We start from the raw sequence: 12995 nt of genomic DNA, 5'->3' as shown, positions 1-12995 counted from the left end.
GTTTATCAGCAATATCTCCCCAATACAGCTTGTACATCCAAAAAGTAATCTCTTCTTTCATCTCCTTTTTCTTTCAGGAAATTTTGCAAACTCATTTGCCATCGACCCTGTTCTTGGAACCATAACAGTAGCCAAAGAACTTGATCGAAGCAGCAAGACCCAGTTCGAGCTCATCGTTAAGGCATCCGACAGTGGATTATCTCCACTGTCAGCTTCAGCCGCTGTGCACATTGTGGTGACAGTTTCTGACAATGCAGCCCCCAGATTCACTGAGAAGGAGTTCTCTGCAGAAGTCAGTGAATCAGCCCATCCTGGAAGTTTTGTGAGCTTGGTGACAGCTGTCAGCCAGTCTTCTATTTTCTATCAAATCAAAGGTGGCAACATAAACAATGCATTTGACATAAACCCAAACTCTGGAGTTGTCGTGACCCAGAAAGCTCTGGATTATGAGATGGTCCCTCAGTATGTGCTCATTATACAGGGAACCAATATGGCTGGACTCTCCCGCAACACAACACTTCTGATTCATTTGAAAGATGAAAATGACAATGCTCCAGTCTTCCTCCAGAGGGAATTTAAAGGGGTAATTAGTGAGTCAGCCCCAGTCAACAGTGTCGTTCTGACCCAAGAAAACACTCCTTTTGTCATTCGAGCAACTGATGCTGATTGTGATCAAAATGCTATGCTCATCTATCAGATTGTTGAACCTTTTGCACATAACTACTTTGCCATCGACTCAAGCACCGGGGCGATCAGAACCACAACAACTTTGGATTATGAGCAGAGGAATGTTTTCCACTTCACAGTCCAGGTCCATGATCTAGGAATGCCACGCCTGTTTGCAGAGTCGGCAGCTAACGTTACAATTGAAGTCATCGATGTTAATGACTGCCCCCCAGTTTTTAGCCAAGACCTGTATGAGACAACCGTCATAGTTCCAACATACAAAGGGGTGGAGGTTGTGAAAGTTAATGCAACAGACCCAGACTCTGGGCCTAACTCCAAACTGCTCTTCTCCATCTCTGAGGGCAATATTGGTGATAAATTCAAAATGGATCCAATCACAGGCATAATCTCTATTCAGAATGTCACCCAGCTCAGGAGCAGATATGAACTGAAAGTTAGAGTTTCTGATGGTAGATTTGCCACAGTTGCTACAGTTAAAATTAATGTGAAGGAAAACAAAGAAAGTAAGCTGAAATTCACCAGAGATATCTACAAAGCCTACGTCCGAGAGAACTCATCAGAGAAGAAAACACTTGCGGTGGTTGCTGCTGTAGGGAACCAGGTGAATGAGCCTTTGTTTTTCAAAATCTTGAATCCAGACAGCAGATTTCAAATAAGCCGCACATCTGGGGTAATCTCAACCACTGGAATCCCCTTTGATCGTGAAGCACAGGACACTTTTGATATAGTTGTTGAGGTCACCAGAGAGGACAAATCTGAAGACGTGGCCCATGTTTTAGTAACTGTGACAGTGGAAGATGAGAACGACAACAAACCTATGTTTGTCAACCTCCCCTATCATGCTCTTGTCCAGATGGACGCAGAGGAAGGCCAAGTCATTCGGCAAGTCACAGCAGTAGACAGAGACATAGGCCTGAATGCAGATATCCATTACAGCCTGCAGGAACCCCAGGAACACTTTCAAATAAACCCCTCTGGTGAAATCTCTGTCAAAAAGAAATTTGAGACAGAGTCGCTTAATGCAGATTTTGTCGTCATTGTCATTGCAAAGGATAAAGGAGAACCAGCGCTCTCAGCAGAAGTGGAAGTGCCAATAACAGTGGTTAACAAAGCAATGCCTGTGTTTGAAAAGCCTTTTTACAGCATTGAAATCCCTGAAAACATCCAGTTACACACACCAGTGCTTCACGTCCAAGCAAATGATTCTGAAGGCCCACGTATTGTGTACACAATCTCTGAGGGGGATCCTTTCAAGCAGTTCTCAATAGATTTCAACACAGGTGTAATTCATGTGGTTCAGCCTTTGGACTTTGAGATGCATCCTGCCTACAAGTTAAATGTAATTGCCACAGATTCCCTGACTGGAGCACACTCTGAAGTGTTTGTGGATATCATCCTGGAGGATGTGAATGACAATGCACCTGTGTTTCTTTCAAAGTCCTACTATGCCAATATTTCAGAGGCCTCTGTAATTGGTTCACCAGTTTTGCAAGTTGATGCCAAAGACTCAGATACAGGTAATAACCAAGAAGTGTTTTTTCAGTTGGTTGAGGAAACGGGAAAGAGTTCGGATTATTTTAGCATTGACCGTGACACAGGGGTGATCTCTACAGCTCAAGTTCTCGATCATGAGGAGATCCAGCAGCACAAGTTGAGAGTCCGAGTTGTAGATGGAGGAGTCCCAGCTCTCTCAAGTGATGTCATTGTTACAATAGATGTTACCGACCTGAATGACAACCCTCCTGTGTTCACAGAGCAAACTTACAAAAGCACAATTAATGAATTGGCCCCACGTGGGCACTTCATCACCCAAGTCCAGGCATCTGATGCTGATAGTTGTGACTCAGACAACTTGGAGTTCTCCATTATATCCAGCAATGAGGATCAAAACTTCTCCATCGACAAAAAGACAGGCGCTATTGTCATTTCCAACCACCGCAGGCCACATATGCAGCCTCTTTACAACCTCAATGTGTCTGTGTCAGATGGTGTATTCAGAAGCTCAGCCCTTGTCATGGTAACAGTTATTGGCGCCAACTTCCACAATCCAACATTCTCTCAGGAGGACTATGTGGTGGAACTCGTTGAAAACTCACCTGTGGGAACATTGGTGGCAGAAGCAAAGGCAACAGATGATGACGACGGCATTTATGGGCAAATAACTTACCACATTGTCAATGACGTAGCTAAAGACAAGTTCTCCGTGAATGAAAATGGAGAGATTTTTACTTTAGAGAGTCTTGATCGCGAGAATACAGCTCAGAAGGTTATTCCCATTTCTCTTGTAGCCAGAGATGGAGGTGGAAAGGTAGGCTTTGCCACGGTCAATGTGGTTCTCACAGATGTCAACGACAACGCCCCACAGTTCAGGGCAGCTGAATACAAAGCCACTATTTCATCAGATGTTCCCAGAGGAACCTCTGTCGTTAAAATTGCTGCTTCAGACATGGATGAGGGGAGCAACGCTGACATTGAGTACTCTATCGAAGCAGATGTTGAAAATGTGGAAGAGAACTTTGAAATTCACCCAACCTCTGGGGTCATTGTTACCAAAGAGAGTCTCATTGGACTTGAAAATGAGCTCTATGCATTCTTTGTTCGGGCAAAGGATACTGGGAATCCACCCAAACATTCCGTTGTGCAGGTGTACATCAGGATTGTTCCACCAGAGACAGCAATTCCTAAATTTACTGAGCCACATTACCGCTATACAATTGCTGAAGACCTTCCCATTGGTACAGAGATTGATGTCATTCAGGCCCAGAGTGAGCACCCAGTTGTTTACAGCCTTGTCAGGGGGAACACCCCTGAGAGCAATGAGGATGAGGTTTTTGTTGTGGACAGGGACAGCGGAGCCTTGAAGCTTCAGAAAAGCCTTGACCACGAGACGACCAAGTGGTACCAACTGACTCTGCTTTGCCAAACCAAACAGGAGGTTGATGAATTGGTGGCGTCTGTAAATGTAAACATCCAAGTCAAAGATCTAAATGACAACAAACCTCTATTTGAGTCAGACCCTTACAAGGCTGTTATTGTGGAAAACCTCCCAAGTGGCACTCAAGCGATCCAAGTTAAAGCCATCGACCAAGACTCTGGAACCAACGGCCATGTTGTGTACAGCCTGGACCCAAAGCAGAACTCACAGGAGATCTCTGAGTTGTTTGCTGTCAATGGTGAAACTGGATGGGTCACCACTTTGAAAGAGCTGGACCGTGAAAAAATGAGCAAATACACAATTGTAGTCCTTGCCACTGATCAGGGAGACAAAGTCCAACACAGCACTGACACCAGAGTGGAGGTTACAGTCGCAGATGTGAACGACAACCCACCTCGCTTCACTGCAGAGATCTACAAAGGCACAGTGAGCGAAGATGACCCTCCTCCCAGTGGGGTGATCGCCATCCTCAGCACCACAGATGATGATTCTGAGGACATCAACAAACAAGTGAACTACTTTATCACAGGTGGGCGTTTATTATTTTTGTGAAACATATAATTAGTTAGCCGCAAGAGTTTACTCCCTGCTCCTTTGTGTAAGTTTTCATAAACAGAGCTTAGGGGGGATAATCCACTTATGCCACTTATTATGGTGATAATATCTCATCTTTGAAACATTATGCAGTTCTATTATCTGTTTGGAGCCTGAGTTATCGCCTAATCTTCTGAAGCTCAAGACAAATATTTAGGTCATGAAAATACAGAAATGAATAATTGTTTGAATACTGCTTTGAAACAGGCTGGGGGAAAATACTTCCTCTGGTGCTGATTTGCATGTGTAAATATCAAAGCTGAGTCTGAAAATACCAAAAGGAGTTAAAGCCAGTGGATGTTGTGTTCTTGTTGTGTTAGTTTGCAGGATAGTATGTCTACTAAACATGTCAGATTTACATGTTAGATTTATGTAGACATGGCAAATACTCATGAAGGATTATGAATTGATGTTTTTGGGAAAGCGTTTTTAAAATTCAGGACAGATTTGTATGATCCTGTGTTATCAATGATAATGACTCCAGCTTTATTCTCAAGCGGTTTACTTCTTTTCACAACTAAACAGGAGGGGACCCGCTGGGCCAGTTTGCCATTGAACACGTTCAGAATGAATGGAAGGTCTCTGTCAGAAAGCCCTTGGACCGTGAAGAGAAGGACAACTATCTACTTAACATTACAGCCAGTGATGGCATCTTCACTGCCAAGGCTGTTGTGGAGGTCAAGGTACTGGATGCCAATGACAACAGCCCCGTCTGTGAGAAGGTAAAGAAATCTCTCCCCTTACTTTTTTCACGACTTCAACCATTCATTCCAGTTTTTGTGCTTTTATTCTCCTCAATGTTCAACTTGAATTTCTTTCCATTTTCCATTTTCCTCACACTCCATCTGTCCCTCAGTCCTTATACAGTGAGAGCGTCCCAGAGGACTCCCCTGCTGGCAGGCTTATCTTGCAGGTCTCTGCCACAGATGCTGACATCCGCTCAAATGCCCAGATCTCTTTTGAGCTCCAGGGAGTTGGATCTGAATTGTTCAGCATTGATTCTGTTACAGGTGTGTATATGTGTGTTAACAGGAATATATTACAGTGTATCATGATTTATACCTCTGTATATCTTTCTTGCATTACCCTCTATAGATCACAAATAAAGGTGAGACGTGACTTGTTCTATGTTGACCCAAGTTAGAGTAATTAATGTGATTTTTGAGTGTTTTTTTTTAAATATGCTTTTATTTAAGTAGTTTTAGGGAAAGTAATGCAAAAGCTCCATTCACATTTTATTTTTTAGAGAAAAAGATAAGCGAAAAGATTAAAAAAACAAAACAAAAAAAAGCTTTCACTTAACTGTGTGACTGAAGTCTGATTGGCTTACAACTACACTAAGTCGAACTAACATGTATTGGATGAGAAGAACACATATGCTTGTGCTGAAGTTACATGTATACTCTTGTAACATTAGAAATGTGTTTATGGGTTCTTTATCCTATTTTTTTTATCAATATGCAAGCTGGTCAATTTAGTTGCAGTAAAAAAAAGATGCAACAAAATATTCAATAACTTCAACTTGGACCGTTCAACTAAATCCTTTCACACATTTTTCGTCCATGATTGTCACACTCTAACAAGTAGTTTAAGATTATGTGCCTTTATGTGATGTGGGGGTCATATCATTAATGTTTTAAGAACTGTTGTCTCACTTCAAAGTTGTAGTTTTTTCTTTACATGTGCTTCTGCATGTACATGAATCAAAACAGCAACAGAGGTGGGACGCATGTTTTCTTGTACCCAGTTGTTATTTACTTGTTAAATTTTAACAACCTCAACAACATTTCCCTGCAGGGCAACAGAGAGACTCTCGGTGGTACTAAATCTCAAAGTTGCTCACTGAAATTGAATTTATGACTGCTTTACTTCTTGCCCGCTAATAATGTCCTACTTCTGAACCAGATGCTCCTTCTGGCTTCCAGTGTGATTAAGAAAGAAGAAATAAACAAAATACCCAGTTAATCACCACAAAACTGATTAGAAAGTACATACTTAGCCAGTAGACTTAATTAGCTGTATAAAACAGCCACCAAAATTCAGCCGTAAGCTGCTGTGACATCAACATGAGAATGGACATCAGCCCACAGTACCATCCAGCCTGTTTTTGGAAACAAATCATACTTGATTTCAAGCAGCAGTACTACTGTGATCCAGCAGGCACGTTATATAGTTACAGTGCGGACAAGTAGTATTACTGCAGATGAGGACCGCCAGCAGACTCAGGAGATTTCCAGAGAGGTTGTGGTGATGTTGGCTGCCGCACATCCCAGGACTCTTCCAAGCTGCTCTCAGCTTGCCAACACCGATGGGTTCCTTCATCAGCCCACTCTTTTCTCCCACTTTCTCCTTTCTCTAGTGCTTCAATTACTTATTTATTCACCTCCTCTCTCTCTCCAAAGCCATTAGTTGCTTGGGTGTTTTAAACTTGGTTGGTAGACAGTAGACAAGGGATTTCCAAGTGCTTGGGAGCACATATGGTTTGTCCCCATTTACATAAACTTAATCTCTGAATAAATAGCTTCCACGGATTTTAAAGCTGTCTGTAAATCCAATGGTTTTATGTTGCCTAACTACATCTTTCTCCTATAAAATGTGCTCTTTTTGTGTGCACTCCGCTCAAAATCTTTCTCATGCATCTTCAGGGGAGGTGAAGACCTCACAGCCTCTGGACCGAGAGGAGCAAAGCGAGCACAGATTCAAAGTGAGAGCAGTGGATGGAGGAGGGCGGTACTGTGAGGCCGACATCCACATCACAGTGGAGGACGTCAATGACAACCCTCCCCTGTTCTCATCTGATCCCTACACCATCACAGTCTTTGAGAACACAGAGACGGGCACATACGTGGCAAAGCTGCAGGCAAATGATGCTGATACTGGTGAGTTCCCAAGCACTGCCAATGATCATTTACTGAAACAAAAACAGACCTGAAGTCTTTAGGCTTTAAATGTCCAGTGAGGGAAGTAAGACTATTAGGCAGTATAATTCACTTACTTGAATTAACTTCCCTTCATTTAAAAGTCTATTTAGGTAAATTACAGCAAATGAGGGTTTTCCATCTGCAGCACTGAGAGCCTAAAAAAGACAAAGTTAAACTTGTGAGTCATACTACCAGAGTATCTCTGTTTCTGCTTTCTATTTCAGTTAAATATGTGAATGCCATGTAGACAGCTGTATCTTTGGTCTATCAAAATCACTCCTCACTTCCCAATGCTGCAGTCAACATTTGGTTCTTAAACAGCATTGTGTAGACAATGAGGGAATTTTAGGGAGGGATGCACTAACAATGGATTGAGGCAACTCAAAGCATTAAGAAGTACACATTATTTACCTTACTTGTCTATTCTTTCCACCCCAAATTGCACCATTGATAGACAGGCACAAACACGTCTAAAAAGTTCCAGTTTTGCACCTGATTGTGACAAAAAGGAGCTGTCACATCTCCTCACTTTGCATCACAGAGCTGTGCTGTCTGCTCTCATTCTGATGGTGCTAAATTCTGAACACAAATGCAATGAGCTGAACAGAGAGGGGAAGTCCTTATCATTTATGAAGTTGATTCATGACAGATGTGACCAAATTTCACAGTTTATAACCACATCACTTTCTGAAGCAAGCTGGCAAAAAGTAGCTTTAAAAAATAAACAAGTAAAACCACTAAGTTGTGTATATGTTTAGGGGTTTAGCCTCTGACAACCAGACTGTTTAATCCCCTGGTTCTAATAATGATAACTATGTGAATATAATTCCAACAGACTTATTTGTAGATATCTCATTTTAGTTCATCTGGAGGTGGAAATTATTGAATCACTGAGAGGTTTTAGTGTGTAGACTAACAATGCTTAGAAAATCTGTGGCACAGTTACCACCAGCTCTTAGCAGACAGACATATTTGACTCCAGACGTGTGGAGCTGTTAGCACCAGTGTTAGTAAATTTAGCGTTTTTGCATTGAGGCTCATATCAACACAAAGGGCCTGTTTTTACTCCATACATGTAAATATATGCAAACAACATTAGCACATTGTTACATTACTTGCTAACCTCATACTTAGTGAGTTAGATTATGTCTTTTTAGCCTTATATCTCTCACCTGTACATATGTGGTGAATACAAAAGCTCCAAAATTATGAAGTAAAAGCCTCAGAGTTTTTTTTTATTAAATAACTAAAGATATGTTTTTGTGTTTGAAAACTCCTTTTGAGTATTTTCAAATACTTCTGCTGAAGCTTTATTGCCATGGTGCTTTGAAATAATAGTGAGACACTTAAACTGCGTTTTTGGTAATATCTGAGAGCTCTTGCTTGAAAAAAGAAAGCATCAGCATGGCACTTCACTAACAAATGGCAGTACATCGTGCTCAAAATGTAATTAATGTCAGAAATGCATTCCTTAAGGTCAAGTAAAGATAAGCGAGTGCGATCCAAGTTTAAACCTTAAAAGGGTTTTAATCACGACAGTTTCTGGAAGCATACGTGTCTCCACTAAATGCTAAATGACAATACAGAGGTTATTATCTCTCCTTTCTCAAATTGCATTATGCTAAATGGAAAGAGGGAGGGATAACAAATGTGGAATTTCATGAATGATCAACCTCCCAAATTAAAAGCTCCATTACACTCTAATGAAATTCCTCTCTCTTCAAGCTGAATTCTCCAAAGGGCTAACTGCAATTTTCTATTTGCCTGGTGTAAAGCCACAGGGCCACATTACTTCTCCCAGGGGTCTTCATCTTTTAAGCAGCCTCTGCCAAACACGGAAAGGCTCACATGTGGATAAGACAGAGAACTTAAACCACGCTGTTAAACAGTGCTGTTTAAGCACCTTGGGACTTAATCCCGGAAGCTGTTGGACCTGCCTTTTCAGATTACACGTCGAGTTTATAGGAGCAGGACATTCTGGCTTGAAGAAACATTTTAGCCTGTTCACTGTGAGAGTTGACACCCTCTTTTCTATTCCCCGTGTTCAGGCTCTTGTTTTGGGCGGACTGACAGCTTGACAGAATGAAAGGGAAGCTCAAATTGGGCCCTTCAGAGTAGAGTGTTAAATGGTAAAAGGAAAGAGCTGGTATTAAGACATTTTTTCCCCCTCAGGCTTTACGGCACAAAATATGCTACAATTCCCGACTATCAAGGATAAGGAGGGGAGACTTGAAGGAGGAGTGGGGGAAAAGTGGGTGCTCCCTGCTGTTTAGCCAGGGGCAATAATTATTTAGAGTAGCACCAAGAGAAAGCAGAGGGCGGATTTGATTAGTATTTCCCTCACACGTGTGGGAATCACACACATTGACTGTTCTCTTTAATTTGTCTGTATTGTATTAGATTTTCTTGGTGAAAGTCCCAGCAAGGTTAGACAAAAAGTGTTGTAGCTTTGTCCCAGTTCACTCAGGCTTCAGCCAACTGTTTTTTTCAGCCAACCGTAACAATACGGGCCTCATGTAAAACTCCTTTGAGTAGATTTTTGCCAATCTTGGCTCTGTGTATTTTAATGCCGCAGCTTGTGTGATCTGTCTTCCCATTTGGCTTGAAGATGTTTGATACTCACCCACATTGCTGCTTCTCAGTTTAGTCTCTGAAGAGCAACACTTATCAGCGTGGAGTAGTCATGGACTAGACAGACAAACAGACCCAAACTGGTGCCCTTGATCTTTGATAAACTTGAAGTTATGTGAGCACACATTCCTTCTCTGCTTCTTTTTGTGTCTTTTTTTTATCGTTTCATTCGGCCTGGATGCCAGTCTCTTCCTATATGCTCTCTCGTCTGCCTTGCAGTTGGTGTCATTTTTTTCACTAGGTTGCTGTGTGGAGGAATTTAATCATTTTCTGCTTCTTCCACCTTGGTGCCATGCCAGATTCATACAAGTTCTTGACAATCTTGCCTCCAATACTGTGGAGAAAGATGTTCTGAAGCACCAGCTGTCCTCCAAATGAAATCCGTCTGTGTTGCTGCAGAGATCAGTTTGTCGTTCGCAAATTTGCTTTTAGCAACATGATGGAGATTCACACAGTGACAGCTACCATAGTGGAGTCCTGCAAATTGAGATTATTTTGATGGATTAGCCAAAATAATTGATGTAATCGTCTTCTTTATTTATGCATCAGTTGTTAAAGAAAACTTGAAAAATATTTTAAAGAGGGGGGAACTGTGTGTTGTAGTTTTTTTTTCTTTTTAATTAGGCTTACACTGTCCCTCTGATGCCTTGTTGTAGCTTTACATGATTAACATGATTAGCAACAAAGAATCCTTGTTTTTCTTACACCAGTGTTTAAGAGAACCCTTATATCAGCCTCTGTGTGAAAATTTCTGTTTTAACTGCTGTCTCTTTAAGGCTCTCTGCTGCACAAACCCCCCTCCCTCTGAAGGCTTGTCAGAGGCAAGGATATTGGCAAACCTAAATGTTTTAGGCCCGCCCCTCTAGGGTGTCATGAACCAGTAGATCTCTATGTGTTGACCTCATCATTTCAGCCAGTCTCGTGAAAATTGCGTTAAGCTTTTGTGAAGCTCTCGTTCTATTTTTAGAGCTGTTAACAGGCAGGTCTAAGGATTTCTACAACACAGGAATATGCAGCGGTTTGAAAACCTGCACACATCACCTAGATGTTTAAAACATAAAAAGCATAATACCTCTGCTTTAAAATTTAGCTAACCCAAACATACTCAGATTAACGTCGTGTACGAAAAAAATTTAGAATAATTTTTCCATCAGTGAATAATCATTCCACCTAGAGTATGCTCTGCATTGATATTTAAGATCCCAGCCTAAGGGCTTAGACAATTCCACGATCATAAACATTTATGTCTGAGTCTAAAAAGCCAACCCAGGGCCAACATGATTTAGTTAACCACCATTAACCAGCCGTCTCAGAGCTGAGAGGATCAGATAAAAGTGATGGGAAACCATCTAACCAGGGCTCCCCGTGGTAGTCTGTTGAGCGGGATAATAGGATCCACAGAGGACAGGGGCACTTACCTGATAAATGGGAATATAATAGCGTATTCCAAATGGTGGCCACCTGCAGAAAGGCATTATGATTATTATTGTGATCCGTCTCTGTCTCGTTGCTGGGAGCGTCTTGCTAGTGGGAGGACATGAGTTATGGGGATGGCAGGGATTAGACTGTTACAGCACCTGTTTATCAGGGGCTCTGTGAAAGATGGATGCTTTTGGATGAGAATAGAAGGTGACGTTTGTTAACCCTTCAAGAATCAATTATTCAATAGAAGAATCAATACGTTTGTTCACACCCTGTGCTTAGCAGAGCGTTTCTCTTAATGTGGTGATCAATCTTTGAGGGTAGTGGAAAACATTTTATTGAGATGTTTGCAGTAGATTAACAAACAGACAATCTAAAAGGGTAAAAAAGTAAAAAGTTTTGATTGTACTTTTCACTTTCATTTCAGGTGTTAACAGCGACATCCTCTACTCATTGGTCGATACTGCTGATGGATTTTTTTCCATTGATGAGCATAGTGGTGTTATGAGCCTGGAGCGACCCCTGGACCGCGAGGTGCAGTCCACTTATGAGCTGAAGGCTCGTGCAAGTGACCAGGGCTCCCCACGTCTGTCCTCCCTCTGCCAGGTGGTGATCTCTGTCCTGGACATCAACGACAACCCTCCGGTGTTTGAGCACCGTGAATACACAGCTTCAGTGTCTGAGGATGTGGCAGTGGGCAAACAGCTGCTCAGAGTGCAGGCAGCCAGCCGAGACACAGAGGCCAGTGGAGAAATCACTTACAGCATCATCAGTGGGAATGAGCATGGCATGTTCAGTGTTGACCCACGCACAGGTAAGTGTAGATTAGCTTTGACTGTGCTGTCACTTGTTGGATTTGGTTGTTTTATAGGGAAATTATTTTATTTTTGTTGATTTTCTTGGCCTATAGACATCAAAATGCATTTAATTTAGCTTCCAAGAATGTTCAACAAGTCGACTTAAGCATCAAGAGACACATCGCACATACCATCTTACTTCTGTTGTGACTGCACTGTCTGCATTCCTGTCCTAACACTATCACTGTATCATGTCGAGAAACTCTTCTGACAAGACACAAAAAGACTGTATCATCTTATTACATGTCCAAGATTCTCAGTCACTAAAACTCTCCACAAACTCTGTTCAACCTTTACTAGATTTTGACTTTAAATCTGAAAACATCCCCCTGTTTTTGGCTGAACTGTGATTAGCTTGCAGCATCACTGCAGCACAACACCAAAGAAACACACAGGGTGCTGCTCTGTTGTCTCGCTGCAAGCAAGTTAGCAGCTGAGCCGAGGATATCATCTGAATTTTAAATGAGAGGAAATGAAGGATGATGATTTGACTTCTGCTCTGCTGGCTTGAATTGTTTGCATAAAAGGTCTTAAACCCATTTACAAAGGTTATGATAGGAGGAAACAAACAAATCGAAGCAAGGTTACCTCTCTGCATGAGATTTGTGTTGCAGTTTTTTGCTTCTTGTTTGAATCAAATATTTATAGTCCTACCTTTCTTGCCTCTTTTTTCTCAGGCGACATCTTTGTGATTGAGCCGTTGGACTATGAGGTATCCCATGAATACTACATCACCATCGAGGCTACAGATGGTGGCTCACCCCCTCTCAGTGACATGGCCACTGTGAACATCAACCTGACTGACGTTAACGACAACAGACCTGCTTTCAGCCAGGATGTCTACACAGCCGTCGTCAGCGAGGATGCTGAGCTGGGGAAGATTGTGATGACAGTAAGAAGACACAAATACTTTTTTGATGTGCAAATATTGAGACAAGAAACCAAAAT

The 12995-nt window shown here is 41.8% G+C and overlaps 1 protein-coding gene across 11 annotated transcripts in view; it reads left to right on the top strand.

Annotated features, from left to right (window-relative positions):
- Positions 1 to 12995, top strand: part of fat1a (FAT atypical cadherin 1a) — a 78036-nt gene that overhangs the window by 50777 nt on the left and 14264 nt on the right. For all 11 annotated transcript variants that reach the window (XR_012598036.1, XR_012598035.1, XM_074665398.1 and 8 more), the window contains 6 exons: positions 78 to 4151; positions 4742 to 4938; positions 5073 to 5226; positions 6862 to 7095; positions 11618 to 12004; positions 12725 to 12939. Coding sequence is in view for 9 of the 11 variants with exons in the window: in XM_074665398.1 (XP_074521499.1) it covers positions 78 to 4151; positions 4742 to 4938; positions 5073 to 5226; positions 6862 to 7095; positions 11618 to 12004; positions 12725 to 12939 (5261 nt within the window). In the remaining 2 variants the exon portion in view is untranslated. The remainder of the gene's footprint in view (positions 1 to 77; positions 4152 to 4741; positions 4939 to 5072; positions 5227 to 6861; positions 7096 to 11617; positions 12005 to 12724; positions 12940 to 12995) is intronic.

This window comes from Halichoeres trimaculatus, unplaced genomic scaffold (genome assembly GCF_033239565.1).
Source record: "Halichoeres trimaculatus isolate MK-OKI-2021-1 unplaced genomic scaffold, fHalTri1.1 fHalTri1_scaffold_2, whole genome shotgun sequence".
Classification (NCBI taxonomy): Eukaryota; Metazoa; Chordata; class Actinopteri; order Labriformes; family Labridae; genus Halichoeres; species Halichoeres trimaculatus.
This window is presented reverse-complemented; position numbering and strand designations above follow the sequence as displayed.